This window comes from Uloborus diversus, chromosome 2, assembly GCF_026930045.1.
Source record: "Uloborus diversus isolate 005 chromosome 2, Udiv.v.3.1, whole genome shotgun sequence".
NCBI classification, from domain to species: domain Eukaryota; kingdom Metazoa; phylum Arthropoda; class Arachnida; order Araneae; family Uloboridae; genus Uloborus; species Uloborus diversus.
The window spans coordinates 112,571,917-112,592,561 of record NC_072732.1 but is presented as its reverse complement, the minus strand read 5'-3'; the positions used below and the strand labels follow the sequence as shown (position 1 = coordinate 112,592,561).

Sequence of the window (20,645 nt, the reverse complement as noted above, 5' to 3'; positions counted from 1 at the left end):
TTAAAACCAAGCGTTGGAAACGTATGTGTATAAATTGAAGTTTCTGTGATGCATCTGAATAAAAATGTCAGAGTAGTAAATGAATATAAGTTTATTTTTCACAAAATCTTTCATTATCATTGCAGTTGTTGGATGCAAAGTTCAAAGTTAGATTTGCACCGAGCCTTTAAAAACACACACAGAAGAGTTTCGTCTTTAATAAACACAGCAAACTATGGTTTAAAAATATTATCATAAGCATAGCTATTAAATCAACACAAAACTATAAACATAACTCGCTTGTAAACATCAATTAGGAGAGACTCTCTCTGACACCTAGCAGTTACGATTAAAGTCATTTTTGACTATTTAATTTTGATTCACTTTCTTTTTTAGGACGTGGCTATCACTCCTTTTACGAACGGCTTTCATTGGCTTACTGTGATAGAAAAGTGTTACTTGTTGGCGCACTGCTCGCGTTCTCTTGGCAGAGATCTGCAATTTTTTACTATCCTAATATATGCCAATCTATACAGGTTGTCATAGTGCTGCAGAATTTGTAGATGCTTCACTTTCTAACACAGCAAACTTTTTTAAAGAAAATGTAGTTTGAAATTACAGAAACAACTTGTAGCATACATAACTCTTAAGTTACTTTACAACAAATTCCTGGGTACGAGTTAAGAATTATATCTATTAATTGCTTTGTTTTTTTTTTTCCAGTTAAAAACAGTAGCCGAAACCGACAAAAATTAATTTTGTTTGTTTTGTTGGTTTGGTGGAGGAGCAAAATTTTAAAAATATGTTTTAGGGCCTCAGTGGCCGTGTGGTTTCGCCAACTCGCGTAATTGAAGTTGTTGAAGCAAAAAAATATTTTTTTGACTTGGCTGTAATTGATATAAATTAAGAGAATGAATCTAAGCAAAGTAAATTGGCCCAAAATAGTTTTATTTGGAGATTCTTTAACACAAGTATGTACATTCTACTATTATTTTTGCCCCAGGCCCGAATCTGCATACCCGCAGAGCGGGGGGAGGGGGGGGGGGCATTTCCTTAAGGACCCCAATGGTCCAAGAAATTGAAAAAAAAAAAAAAAACTAGCGCTAAGACTTGTTAACACGTTGCAAATACTATATATAAACCTCTGGGTAGGGAAAGGGACCCAAAATTTATATGTGCGGGCCTGTTTTGCACCTGTTCAAAGGAATTATTGTAGAGTTATTGTTGTTATATCTTCATGTTTTCATAGTTAACGTAATATTTTTATCTAAAAGCATTTCTTTTTTTTTTTTTTTTTCATTATATCTAACAAAAGTAGTTTCATAACTTTCCAAAAATTCCTTATTTTTTCTTTTTCTTTTTTTTAATTTCTTAAAATTCTTGAAACGTTCAATTTCATCCTAAATATCCTGAAATTCTCATTATGGTTCACTTCAATTTTTACCATCAATAGAGAAAGTTCCATTTAAATTGTACAGATGTTGTTCTTGTGCAGTTGCAGTGGTGTATCTTATATGTTTTTATTTTGGAGGGGGCCCATATAACCAAGATTATAGGACATTAAAATTATTATTATTGCATTAAATGCAGTGTATTATATAATTCTTAGAACTTAAAATAAAATATTCTACATTTAGACAGCGCAAATGCAGGTAAAGTGTTATGTATATTATATATATATCTCATTTAAAGTCTCACTCGTAAGTGGCACACTAGCAAGTGTATGAAACAAAAACAACAAGAAACGTATAAGAATAATAAAAGTATAAATTGAAAAACCATGCGAAGTTGAACAATACGAACTTCAGAATTTTAGAATGGGCAGTAACTGCTACGTTATCAAAGAACTGGAGCAGTTGGCATAATATATTAATTTGCAGGTTTCTATAGAGGTCGGTAACGTATATGTCATAGTGCATTTTCATTCTTATCATATTATTAAGTATTAACTTGCCAGTTTGAATGTGATAAATTTATTAAGTATTAACTTTTTATAAAAATTGACGAGTTTTTTTTAAATGCTGGCATGTACAAGTCCAACCCCCCAGCTCTGACCTGCAAAAAAAAAAAAAAAAAAAAAGAAAGCAGTCAACTTACACAGCAAAGAATACAATTACCAAAATTTGAAAAAAGAAGACATCGAATATATAAACAATTTGAAAAAAAGTTTTATTTTTGTTCCAATCGACGAAGCAGCCAACAACTATGCTAACATCTGTAAACAATTCTACATCAACAGAGTTTTGCAAGAACTCAACTCCTCGTTCTATTATATCAAATCTGACCTCAGCACTGATAGTATTCTAAAGCAGCTCATTGCATATAAAAAACTCTGCAACTCCAAGTTTTCCTACAACTTTCCCATTTCAAATTGTCGATATTTGCCTTTTATTTTCATGACACCCAAATTCCATAAAACGCCAATTAAATTCCGTTTCATTTGCTCAACAACTTTAAGTATCGGTAGAAATATCAACATTAAGTTGCAACTAATTTTAAAACAAATTTGTTTTTTTTTTTTTTTTTTTTGAAAAACAAATATATGCATACTAGCTACTTCTGGAGAATTGACAACAGCTTTGAAATTATTGGAAAATTACAATGTATACCCAAATCTGTTCATACTTTTGACTTCAAAATTTGTTTTGTAACATTCCTATTGATGATTAATACAAAACTCTATTAAAACTTTTTGATACCTTTCACATTGATGAGGAGCTTGGAATTGATAAGAATTTTTTCGACAGTATCTGCCATTTCTGTTTTTTCAACAATTTCGTTACTTTTAATGATTCTATTTTTAAACAGATTCATGGAATTGGAATGGGCACAAATTACTCTAGCACAGCTGCAAATCTATATCTATTTTTCTACGAATTCAAATACACAGTTCAATATAACAAAAAATACAATATTTTTAGGTATATCGACGACATTCTGATCCTCAACAGTAACTTAGAAGATAAGTTCAATCTAACTTACCCACAAAGCTTACTATTAAACAAAGCCAATGATGACATACATTCCGCTAATTTTTTGGACATTTCTTTCAAAATTGATAAATCTGGGCTTATCACCGATGTCTACGATAAAAGAGATTACTTCAATTTTTTCACTAATAGCATGCCACATTGGTATAGCAATCTACATAAAAAAGTTTTTGTAAATATAATAATTGGATAATTAAGCAGATTTTTTAGGATTTGTAATAACAACGTTCATTTCAGCAAACAATGTTTTAAATTTGCTGCAAATTTATACTACTACAGTTTTTATCCTGCCAATTTTACCTTCTTTTACTTTAATTTATTCAAGAAATCTTTTATAAAAAATCGAAAACTATAGTCTCTGCCCAAATAACTGCGAATGGCAACAGGTTCGCTGTAGGCATGAATGATGGGATATGCTTAAAATCTTATGCAAGGGAGGCATTTCTTGGATGCTGAGCCTTCGGTCAACTGTCGGAAATGAACTGAAACTGGATTTGGTTTAAATGGATGACTGATTTCTTGGAGTTCTCGTTCTTCTATCAGAATGGGTAAGTTGACTGCTTTCTTTTTTTTTTTTTGCAGGTCAGAGCTGGGGGGTTGGACTTGTACATGTCAGCATTTAAAAAAAAAACTCATCAATTTTTATAAAAAGTTAATACTTAATAAATTTATCACATTCAAACTGGCAAGTTAATACTTAATAATATGATAAGAATGCAAATGCACTGTGACATGTACGTTACCGACCTCTATAGAAACCTGCAAATTAATATATCATGCCAACTGCTCCAGCTCTTTGATAACGTAGCAGTTACTGCCCATTCTAAAATTCTAAAGTTCATATTGTTCAACTTCGCATGGTTTTTCAATTTATACTGTTACAGTAGAAGACCGTTATAACGCCTACCTATATAACGCAATTCTCTATAAAATGCACAACTTTTCAGAGGTAAAAAATCTCTCTGTTTTGCTTTGCAAGCACTAAAATTGTAAGAAAAATCAAATTTTGAAATAGTTTCTCATTTTTCCATCTTAATTCAAAGCTTTTAAGAGAAACTTAGTACTTACAGTTAATAGAAAATACCAGATGGCTCTTGAAAATGCAGCTGTTATGCAAACCATGAAGCTAGCAGAAGTGCAGGATAATGCACTTTCTTTTGATTGTGAAACATATTTATTTGTGAACAACTAATTGTAATATTGGTGCTTTAATACTCATTGCAGATAAAACTCATTCTGAAGTGCTAATATATAGATATATTCTGAATATTAGTTTCAAAATTTGTGAAATGATCTATATAATGCAAAAACCTGTATAACGCAAAAGCTCTGGTCCCAAGGTGTGCGTTATAACGGTCTTCTACTGTATTATTCTTATATGTTTCTTGTTGTTTTTGTTTCATACACTTGCTAGTGTGTCACTTACGAGTGAGACTTTAAATGATATATATATATATATATATATATATATATATATATATATATATATATTATTTATTTACCTAAAGAATTTATTTAAATAAGCTGTATATCGCCGTATTTTGGATAAAATTTGCTCCAGAAGTACATGTACCCGACCTCTCCCACAATATAGTGAAATATTTTCATTGAGTTTTTTAAGATGAAATTTAAGATTTAGGGAGATATTATTGGGGATTTTTTTCAGAATTAAAGCATTTCAATTTTTATAAACTCTGATATTAAGTTGAGGTGATACCCACCAGATGGGTGTCACCCGGGAGGGGGGGCAGGACCGCCCCCTGTAGAGAAAAGTTTTTGACTAAAAAAAAACCTCAAGTTACAGCTTTCAAAAATTGAAAGCACAGGATCAACATTTGTTAGTTAATCATTAAAGGGGAGCGAATTAATCCTATTCAATTTTTTTTTAAAAATGGGATTTTCAAGTAATCTTAATTTAGAAGTTGCAACTATTGGATAATTTGATTTTCAAATTGAATTTCCAACGTTGTTATACATCTTAGGTTTGCAATTCAAAATTTCATAAAAAAGAATTAATACATTAATCACTGTTTAGGGGTTTTCCCCCTTCCCATGAGAAAGGATGATTTAGAAAAATAAATAAATATTCAAAAAGCCGGAGTCAGAGTCGGACGTTTCAAAATCCAGGAGTCGAAGTCGGCAATTTTTCTTCCGACTCCGCAGCCCTCGGTTTTAGGGATCTTCCTCCGAAAACTTTCAAAGTTGAAATCTTAATGGCACAATTTCAGACTATTTTTAGTAGTAACCTTCGTGAAAGGGTGAAAGGATGTTGGTTCGTTGGTTAAATTTTAATTTAAAGATTTCTTTTTGAAAGAATTGAGATTTGTTCCCCAACATTATTTGCTTTTCTTTTTCGAAAAAAAAAAAAACTTTCCTTTCTCAACACATGTTCTTTTCTTGAGTAAGGGGTACGGATCCCCTGACCCCTTTTGAACACCATTGCTTAATGCCATCTAACGGAAGGTTCCCAAACTTTAACGATTCACGGCACGTTTTGAAGAATTTTAATTTTCTCATAGCATTTAGTCTATATTTATATACATATTAGCAGTACTCGCACAGCGATGCCCGTGCTAAAAATTTAATGGAAGTCCGTTGAATAAAAAAAATTGACACCCCCTCCCCCCTCTAATGTGAAATGATCCTTTTTCTTTGTATGAAATGCATACACACCTTTTCAAAAAAAAAAAAACTATTTAAGTTTCTTTGGAATTTAAAACTTTTTGTCAAATCATTAAATTAGATTTACAGTTGCTTTAAAACTTTATTTAGCGAGTGAAGCAGTTTTTACTGCAATTTAAAATATTTTGCCAAATAAAATAAAAACATCAAATAATATCTTTTATATGTAAAAAGAATTCCGCAACACTATTGTTTATCGCAAAACTTGCCCAACAACCACGCTATCATAATCGATCCGTCTAAAAAAACATCTCGTGGAGGAACATTCAAAAATCGTCGTCAGAAAAAAAAGAAAATGTCGTACATTTCACTCGGATAAAAACAAATCAAAAGTTTTTTTCTTTCAAAACAAATAGCCAAAACAATGAATTGCATTGACGGTTGCCTTGAAACAATAATCCTAGACTGAACTGCTCAGCACCAAGTGACCACGCTACCGGAACATAGCCCTTTTGTGAGCGAAGCAGATGTTTTTTCTTTGGCAATAATAAATGTTTCTCCAAACAAACAAAAAGGTATAAAATCACATTAACAGTAGCTTTCAAATCTTCATATATTAAGAGCTGCGTTGCCTGGCTTTGCCCAGTCTACCTTGAGAATGAAAATTGTGTCAAGTGACATATATGCAACAATCAGGCTTAAGTAATAAAAAAGAAAAAAAAACACCATGCAAAAATGCCCTTCCAAACAATGACGGCAGATATTAAAATACTTTCAAGGAATTAAAATGCGAAAGATGGATTTTAAAAGCGTAACCATGGAAGCATGAAATAAAATAACTTTGAGAAATTAAATGCAAAATAAGGAAATAAATAATGGATTCAAAAAGCGTAACCGTGGAAACGTGCAAATAAAATGGTTGACAACTTGAATCAAAATGACATATTTCGAAATTGATTTAAAAACGCTTGTAACTTTTTTTCCTTTGAAGATAGAAGCTAATTTTTTCGACCATAGGTTGAGAGAGATCTGGAGTAAAAAATGTCGCTTTTTCCAATGGTGTCAAAAAGAAAACTGGGACAATTACTTCACTTTTTATTGATATATTTAATGAAGAAAGTAATGCCTAAATTTCAGCTAAGCCTAAAAATGTTCGAGCTAAAAACGCAAATTACTCCTGCCGTAATTAAGTTAGAGCATTGAAACAAATTGTTTAGAACGCGGAAAATTCTACCCTTTTGAACGATACATAATATTAATATGTGGAAGTAATTTTTCACCCCTTTACTAGCCAATAATAGGCAATTTACGTGAAATTTGCGTCTAAATTGGTATAAAAAAAGAACTATTTATCGGATTTTTTTTCGAATTATATCCTATGTTACTCAGTAAGAAAGCACCTTTCATATAGTGAAGTTATTTTTCAAATAGGTGCAGTTGTTCCAGAGATTACCTTGAACATATAAACACACAAAAATCTGCCCTCTCTCTTTATAATATTAGTATAGATTATTGCAATTATGGACACGGCACCCCTCACCTCTTCTTGCAGCATCCAGTTCGGAAATCTCTGATCTACGTATTATTATCATTATTATCACTGTTATGTATTCATTTATTCTTTTTTTTAAGCTAAAAGTTAAGAAATTATTTGTGAGCAACTGAAACCAAAAATAACTACCGGTATTGAATTTTTATTTCCAGATTTTGGAGGGGGCTCGGGCCCCCTCAGCCCCTCCCTTATGTATGCCCTTGTGCAGTTGTTTGTGGCAGAAATCACTTGTTTGTCAAGAAACTGCACCTTGTAAGATTTCAATTCGGTGAATTTGTCTCCAAATCTTAACTTATGAAAGAGAAGACCTGATAAGATAAATAAATACCTTTATGCTGAACAGTAAAATAAGAAAAAACGTCAAAAAAAGAACAAATTGCAGATTACAGCAAACACGTGTTCAGCGTTACAGAGAACGCCTGTTATGAGCTTATGGATGAAAAGACATCCAACAATAGATCGTCCGAAAAAAGACGTTCCATGTAACACTGAAACACGTGTCTGCTGTAATCTGCAATTTGTGCTTTTTGACGTTTTTTCTTACTTTAGAAGACCTGATTGTTCAAATTTTTGTTTAGTACCTATACCTCATAACCAATTGACACTTAAACCTATTTATTGATCTTAATAGCCACTTCAAGTGGGATTCTTTATTAAATAAAATAATGCAATTTCTAGGAATTATAGTAAAAGGAAAGACGTGGAGGGGCTGTGGGAGTTAGAGGGAATATGACAGACTCCAAAAATTTTTATAAGCCTTTGACTCCCACTCTGCAGCTCTAATTCAGAGCCCCCTTCCTAACTTAAGTTACAGCTTTTAAACTCATTCATTGAAAATGAAGTAATATTTTTTGTATTCATTATTAGTTAATGTATTGGCAGTGAAAAAAAGTCATTGAAAAATTCAAAAAATTGGGCAGGGCTCAAGGTGCATCAAAGGTTAACATTGCAGGGGCGGAGCTCCTGCAATGTTCCTCTTAGGGAGTGCTCTCCTAAAACAACCTGGGGGAAACCTTAGCACTGATACAACAAGATGCTGTGCAAAGAAAATTGTATTCATGATTACTACGTACAAGAATTTATCTTGATCTATAAACACAAACTTATAAAATATATTTATTTATTTATTTATTTTTTTTTTTTTTTTTTGTATTAATTGTTTTGATATATGCCTATTTAAAGCTTTTTTTTTTTTTTTGTTAATTTTAGCGTAGTTTTGATCCAAATGATGGTTTATGGGGAGCATTACTTGCAAACAGACTTCAAAGGTATGTAAGTTAATATCTTCTAATTATTTAATATGCCTACTTGAGTGCCTTTAGCTCTGTGTGCAGGTGTGAAATCCTGTTTGAAGGTCCATCTTTTGTTTCCCAAGAACTTTAGCGACCAAGTTAAGACAACACTTCCAAATGCATTTGCGATATATTTCTTGCCTAATTTTATCGCCTAATCAACAAAAACAAGTGATATTTTCCCACTAGCACATATTGCACCCCAAAACATTGGATTGGGGTAGTTGATGCAGTGCAAGAAGGTCCTTTAGACAAGGTTGTGTGCTAAACTTCCTAAAAGTTTGGCATTCCTACAGAAATCCTTATGCAACGAATGGGATAAAATATCAGCGAGTTGCGGCCCACAGCCGAAAATTTTGTGACACCTTTAAAGCTCTGTATTAATCCTAAGGGTAGCCACTTTGAAAATTTGTAAATATATTAGACGAAAGAATGTATTCATATTTATTTTGAAGTTTGGTCGTAATATTTTCATTAGCATTAAAGTTATGGTGTATTATGTGTGTCTAAGTTATTTCTTGTCACCCTGTTATATGTACACTACACACATTAAAAGATTTTATAAGTGTCCTGATTTTTGTCTTGTATTTTTGTAATATTGTGTCTTGATTTTTTTTTCAAAGCCATTACGAAGTCTGCTATTAAATATCAGATAATATTTTCAGCCACGAATGACTACACCTACTTCCATAACAATATGTTGCACTATTTTTATAATATGCAAATTATTTAAGTACTGTTGTTAATGCCATGTATTATTACTATATTATTCTAACATTTGCTTCTTTTTCAGAATTTGTGATGTAATTAACAGAGGATTTTCTGGTTACACTTCTAGGCAGTGTAAAATTGTACTTCCACACCTTTATTCTGATAAAAATATTTCAGAAATAAAGGCTTTTGTGATTTTCCTTGGTGCTAATGACTCTTGCAAAGAAGGTTCGGCCCAGCATGTACCATTATTTGAATATGGAAAAAATCTCACAGGCATAATAAAATATTTAGAGGTGAAAAAATTATTTTAATTATCTTAGTTGACAGTATTATATGTTTGAGTGATGTATTTAATAAATAACGTTAATATTCATTCTAAAATTGAAATTTTAACTTCATACTTAAATTCTAATATGAACAGCAATAAAAAAATAATTTTTATTTCTGCTTTATTTGTTAAAAGAAAAAAAATTACTTTTATGATTGGTTTTGTTTACTTAGTAACATTGAAAAAATGTCATTAATGAAAGGAAAGTCTATTTTCCATCAAAAATTGATGAACTATTATTCTTTCAATATTACCTAAGATAGCCTAAACTTTTTTTACAACTTCAGTTAGGAAACATGTTACAGGGTTATCTCCCAACTTTTACCCTTCTCCTAATATTGCAAACAATTTGAAAAATCTACTGGGCAGGCAATTCCTAAATTCCCTTCTTTTCAGCTTTCTCAAAAAAAATTTTTTTTAATACTCTAGCTCTGAAGATTCCTGAAAGAGGAGCCCTAAATTCCTTCTCCTAGGATCTCAAAATATCACCTAAATCTGCGTTTGCAAGAGTAAAGTTTCAGAATTTTTTTATGAAAAGCCCATGAGTAGTGATGTGGATCGGGTAAATACCCAGCGGGTAGGTAAATATTTTTTGGGTATTTACCCAAGGCCTGGATAAATACCCAAAAACTGGGTATTTAAAAAAAATGCAAAAAGTGAATGGGAATTTTTTTTAAAAATCTAAGTATGAAATAATTGGTAAACTGATACATACATATGTATTACACAGTTTATATTTTTTTTTATTGAAAGACTTGATGAAATTATGAAAGAAACATATCGTGAAACAAAGAATCTTTCTTTTCAATGTCATAACTGGAGAAGTATAAGAAATTCAATGATGAACTTCAGAATTTCAAAATCACAATCTAGGTTAGTCATATCCAAAATGAAAAAAAAAAAAAAATGAAGCATGAGGGATGTTTGGAAGAATAAACTGAAAAATTATTAAGACACTGTGATATTATTTATATATTTTATTGCTGTATAAGTGATAACGTGGCATATATAGAAAGTTTTCACATTATTAAGCAAAACAAAAAGAAAAAAAATCAAAATATTGTTTTCTATTGCCTTGCTCATTTGCATTTGCTCCCCGGTACTTCATGATGAAGATTTATTCAAACTATTTTTAATACGCGCAATTAGTGATGTAAGGTAGAAGGTAAATATTTTTTGGGGTATTCATCCGAAGGCAGGGTGAATCCCCTAGTAATTGTGCATTTTGAAAAAAAATTGTATCAAAACGTGATGATTTTCTTTTTAAAACATAAACCGTAAAATGAAAGATTAAAAATATAAAAATTTATGAATTATATTTTTTTTAATTAAAGGTTTAAATAAAATCTTATCAGAAAAACTGTCAGAATTTAGAATGAATTATTCTAAAACTTAAATGGGATGTTTGCTTTTTTTTTGTAACAAGTTAAGCTTTTTACTTTTTGTAGAATGGCTTTTTATATCTGAAATTCCGCTTTCAACATTGAGTAGGCATATCCAGCGCATTTAATGTGAATATCATATTAGATTGCTAAGCTGTTTCACACAATAATTATTTAAATATGTGATCTAAATACAATTTTTGGGCAAAAATTTATTGTTTTGTATATGGTTGGTTATATATACATAGTGGAATACAGAAAAGTATTTTAGTTGAATATAAATTTTTGAATTAAATACCCCAGGTATATACCCCTAAAAATAAATGCCTGGGTATTTTACATCACTACCCATGAGTCATCCCCAAAAAATAGCCTGAAAGTCCTTCAATTTTTTTTCCAAAAAGGAGCCTCTGAACCCCCTCCCCCTTATTTCAGCAAAAGAGGGCTTAAAATAGCATTTTTAACTTCAGTTTCGAAATTTTTTGCGAGAGAACATCCAAATATTTTGTTCAAAGTACAACGAAGATGGTCTAAATTCGTGTTTTAAGACTCCAGTAACAAAATTTTTAAAAGGAAACATACTCCACCCCCCCCCCCCTCTTTACCTCACTAAAGAGAGCAATGAAGACTTCAATTTTTAAAACGTTTTTTGAAAAACCTCAGTTCTTTTTCTCTCTCTCTCTCTCTTTGTTCACTCAAAGTCAGAATCCATTCCCGACTTTAACCAAAAATGAAGTGGACTAAATTTGCCCTTTTAAGACTTCAGTTACAGAAATATTTCCTCTCACCCTCAACTTTTACATCATAAAAGAGTTTAAAAAAAGGAAAGACTTTTGGTGGAGGAGTTGGGGGGTGTTGAATAGTCTCCATCTTAAATATCTCAAAAATCAGTAAAAACAGTCTTTGTAATACTAGATTTAAAAAACGTTTTCACATTAGAACAGACGAAACCTCTGAATAGACCTAGCGTTTCAATGCTTTATTTAAAAAAAAAATTGAGGGAGAACGTCTCAATGCCTCAACATTCTGCATAGAATCTGCAAATTAGGAAACATTAAGTTCCCACAAATGACACTTATTAGGCTCAAAACTCAACATTTTTGCACAAAAATAAAATATGTGATGGTTACACAAAATCTCTAATAATTCAAGGAAATGGTGTTTCTAAAACTTGAAGCATTTTACCAATTTTTTTTAAACATTGCATAAATATTTTCTTTCATTTGGTTTGTTGACAATCTTTGGTAATATTCAGGGCCGGATTAACATCTATTTACACCCCTAGGCCAAACTTAGAGATTATGCCCCATCTCACATATCCGATCTCTATTGAAATCGTATCACCCCCCCCCCCTCCCCCAGTTATTCCCAGAAGCTTAGGCTCGGGCTCCCATGATTGTTGACAAAATGAGGGATGGATTTCTTTGTTTGTTTTCCTTCGCTGATATTCAAATGGATGGGGGGGGGGGTCTTCCGGGAATTTTTAGAAATTGAAGCATTGGAAATGCAATTTTTGGCCATCTAAGGTGATTTAACGGAAAGTAATGGCATTCGGAATTTGCCTCGGAATGTTTTCAAAACTGAAATACGTAACCTGCGTAACTGTATCTTATGTTTGATGTTACAGAAAGGGATGAATTCGGGGACTTTCTCCTCTCCCCCCCCTCCCTCCTCACGTCGCAATTAGTCTTAAAAACAAATCTTATAAGATTTTCAAAAAGATGGAAGTAGGGCTGAAATCAGGGTCACGCCCCAGGAAAGGTTTCAAACTTAAGTTCCTAAAAATGAAATTTTAGACGATCTGTTGTGATGTGAAAGTGGGGCGAAATCTTTCTCCTGGAAAAAAATCGAAATAAAAACTGTAAATGTGCATTTGTACTACCTTAATGCAACTGATAGTGCTGGATGACGGGATAGAATTGGGGACTTTCCAGCGGAAAATTTTTGCAATTTTAGATGATCTTCGAAGTGTTGAAAAGAGTCGGGGATCGGCAAAAACACTCTAAAAATAAAAAAGTTTAGATAATTTTTGAAAATAATATGGAAACGGGTTCATGGAATTTCCTCTGAAGTTTTTATAAAATTACAGTTATAAAAATGCAATTTTAGGCTACCTTTGGTGAAGTAAAAAGATGGGGTTTTGCTCAGAAAACGCCTCCTTCCCTTTATTTTGCTTTGGTCGCAATCTTTTTTTTATTTTTAAAAATATGTTGTAAAACATCCTGCCCCACTTTTTCTTTTCCAAAAATATTTAACTGTTTTAGTTTTCCCATAATGTAATTTTCAAATTTCTCCCTCAAATTCTTGTCTGTTTGAAAAACGACCGTTTTCAGCCACAGAAAAAAAAAACTTTTGGCGCTTTATACTGAAATGATCGTTAGCAGTGATATCTTATGCAATATTTTCCGTTTTATTTAAATTTAAATACAATGGGTCCTGAATTTCTTCATACATTTACGTGTTTCATCCATTTTTACCTTAGGAAGATTTAGAACTGCTGGTGTCTCTTTCTTTACTTTAAAGTTTTCTTCTATTTAAAACGTATTTCGGGGCATCCCATGCATTTTTATCCACTTTTTTGTGATCTTTGTGATGATGTTTTCACTAAAAATGTTCACAAAAGTAATATGTTGAAAGCAAACCTCGATAACCAATATTATTATCAAAAAGTATATGTAAAATTGTGTATAGTAAAATATTTATTAGGAACTTGCATGCAATGCATGTGCGTGTAGAGAAGTAAAGCAGTCTATGGTGCATATTTTGTGCAAAATAGGTGATATTATTGCCAGAGGAGCCTCAATTGGGGGTCACGGGTGGTCACTGTTACATCCAAACTTTCCTTATTTGGCAAAAAATATCCGACAGTTTGGAAAATTCGAAGACAACATGATAATATTTTTGTTTGTACGGATGTCTAACCAGGGGCGGCAAATAGGGGGTCAAGAGGGGGCGGTCACACCCCCAATTTTTTTTTTTTTTTTTTTTTTTTGAATAGAATGATAGAAAATGGGAGAATTCAATTTATGTAAATCGAGAATCAATGTTCATTAAGAAAAATCTCGCTGGTTCTCAGTAACTATTTGATGAAACTCGACACATTCCCGGACTAGAAAAAGTGTTTTTCGTTATTTGGATGATGACTTAGAAATTCATGAAATATTTTCCGGCCTTTTCAGAACATAGAAAGCTGATAAGGAACCATGGGTTAATTTTAACTAAGAAGATATTTCTTCATATTGGCTAAATATTTCATACTTTTGTTCCCAATATGAGTCTGATAGTATGTCCAATATGAGAATCCCGTGCTAAGTGGTGTGGCTGCAAGGTTTTCACAAGAAAATTCCTTGATATTTTACTTTCACTTTTACGCTCATTTTTTAAGTGTATAATTATTTAACGAGTGTTCATCGCTTTCTTCTGCTAGAAACACATTTCAGCTGCTCAGTGCATTATATGCTTTCATAGTAACTTCTTAAAAATGCATGTGATTATTGAATTTAAAAAAAAAAGAAAACATATCAACAAATACCTTTTATGGGGCTCTATAATTATGCAATCTCGGAGTGACACAAGATGGTCTTCAAGAGTTAAAACCATAAAAACATTTCTCGATAACTTCAAAGCAGCGATTTGACGACTGGAAGAATTATTGCAAAACGATTCTTTCAATGGTAAAAGAGCTCATGCCCTTTAGCATGTATGATTTCGTTTGAATTTGTATTCAATTTGTATTGAGGAAAGTTTTTGAAAAATGCTTTACTCTATCGAAACATCTTCACAATCCGTTACCCTTAATTTTCGGACTATTCAAGCCACAGTTCAATCTGCAATTGATCTGTGCATCATACTACCATAGTGCAATCTACAATTGAAATTGAAAATAGATTTTACATAGATGTATATTTCAATCAAGCGTGATTCCTCCGAGCCAATTTTTAAAAGAAAAAAAAAAGTGACAAAAATCTACATGATGATGTGAAGTCAAACACTGATTTTTTTTTTTTTTTTTTTTTTTTTTGTATGAAGTAATAGATTTAGTTTCGAATGAAATTAACACAAGATTTGATGATAATTGTTTTTCTATATGGCTGGCTCTATATTATCTGGATTGGATTTTGAAAACGAAAAATAAAATGTTTCAATTATGAGTAGAAATTTTAGCATGAGGCAAGAAAAATTACAAGCAATATACCGACAAGACCAGTTCTCACATCCAGAGACTGCAGATTCGCCCTTGTTAATAACAGCTGGAGGCAGATGACATCTCATTGAAGCTGACAGCGCCTACGAGACTAGATTATTCAATGATGAAAAATTAAGCCCCTCACAAAGTTTGAAGTTTCCTGGGTGATTTTGAAGAGCAAGATATAAAAGGTGTTTTTATACATAACTTTGTTACTTCAACTATTTTTTTAACTATTCCAATCAGCTCAGCTAGTAGAGAAAGATTTTTTTTTTTGTCTCAGGAGGTTAGAGAATTATTTTCGAAGCACAATGGGCAAAACATTCCAACGAAGTCATACATGCATAAGGGCATGAGCTTTTTCACCATCTTTTCTATTTAGCTGCACTGGCAAAACAGCACGATATTGGCATTGATAGATTAGTAACACCTGTAGTAGTAGGCCCCTGCGTTTCCGAATTCCAAAAATCACGCATTGAAACTTTTTCAAAAAATATAAAAACTTTAGTATCGAGGTGTTTTGTATGATAACTTATTAGAAAATGAATCAAAATTTTAATTGTTTCTAAACACTAATTTTTATTCATATTAAACTGATTTTATGACCACTTCCTGTTAGCTAATGTATGTTTGGACCGCACTATGGTAATACTTACTTTAAAAACTCGACCCCCCAAATGAAATGCTGAAATGCCGCCCCTGTGTCTAACGTCTGATTTCTCTTTTCGTTAGATGTTGGTATGCGATGTGCATGCTCGTATTTTGTCATTCGGCAACAAATTTTATAATTGAACATTTTCTAGGTCATGATTTTTACTAATTTTCCTGTGTGTGACCCTAATAAGCTTTTTACTTTACAAAACCAGGGGCGAACTAGCCTACCGCCGGTCCAAGGTTCGGTGCGCCCTCGAACCTGTGCGCCTTCAGTTTTTTTTTTTTTTTTTTGTGTCCTCAAATCTGTGCGACTCCGGGGTTTTTTTTTTTTCTTTTGGGGCCCTCAAACCCGTGCGACTTCGTTTTTTTCTTTTTTTTTCTTTTTAAACCCTCGAACCTTGCCTTTTTTGGGAGACCCGGTTGGTGCTCTCTTGAAGGACTCCGTTCGCCTCTGGTCAAAGCTATATTTTAAAGAAATTATTATTCAAATCAAAGATATTGAAAATTAGATGCTTTGATTGGAAAAGGACACCTCGACTCAAGCACCACGCCCCCCCCCCCCATTCCCCCCTCCAATTGCTGTTTTTATACCTTTCTTTTCTAGATACATTTTGCTTCTCCATAACGCGTCGCTTTTTTCCCAGCAAGCTGTTTATTTCCCCCCCCCCCCCTCTGCAACGTGTGCCCTTTTCGGCATGCGCCCCTAGGCCAGGGCCTAGGTTGGCTTATTGGGTAATCCGGGCCTGGTAATATTAGCAAGATGAAGAGAAGTGGTTAGTAGGGTCCCATATTAAAAAGGGAATGAAGAATAATTACATGGCGCTGCATAAAGCCAGGTTAAAACATAAATCTAAAATAATGCGCAATCATTTAAATGAGTAACTATTTATCGGACACTTACTAACACATATCCCTTTTCTTTCCCCATGGGGGAAGTATACACATCTAATAAGACGAGCACATTATGCTAAACGAACCTAAATATTTGGTATACACTTGATATTTTTGAAATTTTGGCCATGCCCTCCCTCTGGCATTGTTTCCAATCTTGTTAGACTTCACACGAATTACAATGAAGTTTATTTAAGCTAGGAAAAAGGGTTTGAAAAACTATACTTGAAGCTTCCTTAATGTGGTTTTATGGCTCCCGGCATTGTTTTTATATTCTTGTTAAACTTCGAAGAAACCATCTAGGATTTTTTTATATTTAGCTCTAAAAAACGTTTTTGACTATTTTTGAAACTTTTTCAGGGTGGTCATGGCCCTTCCCCCCTCTCATTGTTTTCCTTATTGTTAGAATTTGTATGTATTATAATGGAAATTTTTTGCATTTTTGCTCAAAAAAAAAGGGGATTTCAACTATTCTTGAAATTTTCTCGTAGGGGGCCATTTGTCCATGATTTTACTGTAAGCTGTTTTGTTTTTTGTTTTAACTTGCCTTTTTCTTCCTTAACCGCAAAAATCTTTCTGCACAAACTCACATTCTGCATCAACGTCGCCACTTTTCTGCCACAGGGTGTATATTGGAGATACCAACGAAAATTGTATAATCTTGAATTCCAGATATAAGTTTTCAATGTCAGACAAATAATTTCTCACAATTTATAGAAAAATTCAGTGTGACATGGTTTCTAAAAGCTTCTTGCTATGAAAAATCTAGTCACCATCACCAAGGTATTTTCCCAAGCAACCTGCCTGTGCAGCACTGTATATACCTTATGTTGTTTTTAAAATTAAAAACAATAAATTGTGCATGGATTTTGTATACTGTAGAACCTTGTTTATCCAACTCTCATTGATTTGGATCTTAGGATTATCCAGATTGAATTGGAAGATTTTTTATGCCTTAATTTTATGTATGCATAGATAATGATTTTAAATTGTGATTGCAAGCACGTAAATCTCATGTAAAATATTCTGTGTCATTTTATTACAAGACATTTTAAGTATACCTATTTAAGGATTGGTTTTGCTTATTATCCATATTACCCGGTTTTTCAATTATCTGGATTGCCTTTGTTCCCAGTTAGTTCGAATAAACGAGGTTCTACTGAACTTATATTTGGATTGCTTTTGAAATAGTATATTTTTTAAGTCTGTAGGGTTATGCAAAACAAATATTTTGTTAATGACTCCACCACCATATTGTCACCAGAAGTTTTCCACCTATTGTTCAGAAAACGGTAATGTTCTTTTATTTCTTCATATATTTTATTTATGTATTTTTTTAATACATTCAATTTTAGCATGCAATTATTTAAAAAAAAAATAGAGGTTCAAAAGTCAGTTGTTTTTTTTCATTCAAATAATTGCAAGTGCAAAGGGAGACGAATTGTCAAAATTCATACCAAATATCATTTCAATTTGAAACTAACAGGGGTGCCCATCCCCCCTAAGAGCAGTGGTGCACCCCCCCTTCCCCCGTGTTATAAACTCTTAATTCCACTTAGGGTGCCTGCTACCCTAGAGATGGTGTCCTCGTTGCCTGTAGTGACACACATATATACAAGTACACATAACATCGCCTCAGAGCAACAGTAAGATATCTTGGTGTTCTTTCTGAGATTAGATGTCTCAGTGTTGCTCTGAGGCAACGATATATTATACAGTGTGCGTATTTTAAGTAATGAGAATATTTTTATCCTAATGGGGCCTTCGACCTTGATAACGCTTCACTTGGCAGTCACCTGCTGGCTTTGGTTGAGGCAGGATCACGCGTAGGGTAGACGTCGTCAAAAAAGTGTGCAAGTTCAAAATGCAACAAAGCATTGAACAGCGTTACGCAATCAAATTTTGCGTTCCACTTAGAAAATCGGGTACATCAATGCTGGGAATGATTCCGCAAGCGTACGGCAGGGAAAGCCTAGACACAAAATGTTTAAAGAAGGCTGGAAGAGTGTGGAGGACAAGCCCCATGCAGGTCGCCCGTCAACATCAAGAACCGCAGAAAACGAACAACATGTGCGACATTTGCTGAAGGACCGGTGTTGGCATGATCGCAGAACAGCTAGGAATGGATAAAATGGTTATGCACAAAATCATCAGTGAGAATCACAAACAAGTGTACACTGATATTTAAAAAAGAACATTAATATCCTGATAGCTTAACACTAGAAAGACGGAAGCGGTCATTTTGACCGCAAACGATTTTCAAATGCTCATATTTGCTGCGTTTAATTTTCAAACTCTTTTTCCTTCATTGACTTTTCCTAACTATTTATTAAGATTTTACAACAGTAATTTTTTTCCTTTTAGGATTATTATTATAGTCGCTATAAATGTTTATACCTAGAAAGACTGACTACGGTCATTTTGACCGCTAAGTGAACCTTTCTTTATGCATCCGTTTTCTTCTTTTTTCGCTTATCAGTTGTGTGTACTATGGACTATTGTTAGTTGTCAGGGTGAGTAATGTTCTTTTGAGCTTGAGTAGTACCTGTTGGTCAGGTTTAATTCTTTGAACTGTTAGGAAAATGTGAAACACCTGCTGGTTGCATGGTTTCACTTTTCTGCTATCTGCACAGGGGGCGAAGTTGGGAAAGGTAAATTTGAAAAGCATGTGACTGGACACGTGAAATTACTTTGGGTCTAAAAAAAAGGAAATATAAACAGGTAAATTACAAAAATGTTTGCTGGAATTGTTTTGTGCACCAAAACATGTGCTTTGCTTGAAGCATTGACGTTTATTTTCTTCGGTGATAATGAAGTGCTCAGTCACATAATTATCTTCATGATGTCGAGATGAACCGTTGACAAGCAAAACTTATCGGAACATTAACTCCTGAAACTGTTGCAGATTTATATCTAAAACAGATTATGGTTTGAATGAACAGTCTGACTTATCTGAAGAGAAATATATTTCTAGCGATGAGAATAGTTTGCTTTCATGAGATTATTGCGAATATTTTTCAGAGCCTAGATTTGCAGAAAAGGATTGTTCTTCTGATTTAGAATGAGAAGAAACCTCGCTAATAAAAACTGATGCTCAAAATTTAAAAAGTAGTGAAAGAAAGAGTGAAAAGGGTCCGACGCCGAAAAAAAGGAGAAAATTTCAAAAACAGAACTCCTATTTCTTCAATTTCCGCCAAGTCATCCCCACTGATCAATTTTGCTGCATATAAATAAGTAAGTACCTCAGGAAAAAGATTAAAATAGTGTGAAATTAAATTATGCGGAACTAAAACTACGAGCATTTGTTCTAACTTCCAAACAAAAAACTGTTAATGACTAATATACAGGTGACGTGATAACATAAGTATTTCGAAATACTGTAAAAGATAGTAATGTACGGTATCTTGCGATATTAAGATATTTTTTAAATCAAACACATGCATGGTTGATTATAGTACTTGTTAGTTATTACATGCTAAAAAAATTTCCTCTTTTTTGTACAAATTTCCTCTTTCTCAATGCCAATTGTGTAAAGCATGTGTATTTCACTTGATCGAACGTAAAATAAAAAAAAGCTATCTGAGACTTATTTGCAGACTATATTAGGATTAAATTGTTAAATTAAACTTTGATATTATGAAACAAATCTATTCTATGGCTGAAAATCCCAAAAGGAGGAAATTTCTATTATTTTAAGTATGGCGGTCAAAGTGACCGCTGCTCGTCTTTCTAGGTATACGCAAAACGCCGTCTTTCTAGTGTTAATCACAGGGGGAAAAAATAACGAATAAAATATGGGGAATTAATGAAGGATTTCATAACTGAAATAATAACTTAATGATTGAATATATTTAACTTTTTGTACAAGAAAATAAAGCTTTCTCATAACCATTCATTAATTGGACCTAAAAAGTGTAAAAGTTAAACAGAGCAATGAACATTGTTGATTAATTTCATGCTCTCAGAATTAAATTAGCTTAAAATTCAAGATGCATGTCAAATAAAACAATCAATAATTTTTTCTTTTATGATAGACAGCTTAATATTTACTCAAA

At 32.8% G+C, this 20,645-nt stretch overlaps 1 protein-coding gene across 2 annotated transcripts in view; it reads left to right on the top strand.

Annotated features, from left to right (window-relative positions):
• The first annotated feature begins 753 nt into the window (after positions 1-753).
• LOC129215991 (isoamyl acetate-hydrolyzing esterase 1 homolog) overlaps positions 754-20,645 on the top strand; it is a 34,340-nt gene continuing 14,448 nt past the window's right edge. For both annotated transcript variants that reach the window (XM_054850124.1, XM_054850123.1), the window contains exons 1-4: positions 754-950; positions 8,353-8,411; positions 9,229-9,442; positions 17,795-17,882. In XM_054850124.1, the coding sequence (XP_054706099.1) occupies positions 891-950; positions 8,353-8,411; positions 9,229-9,442; positions 17,795-17,882 (421 nt within the window). In that variant the 5' untranslated portion in view covers positions 754-890. The remainder of the gene's footprint in view (positions 951-8,352; positions 8,412-9,228; positions 9,443-17,794; positions 17,883-20,645) is intronic.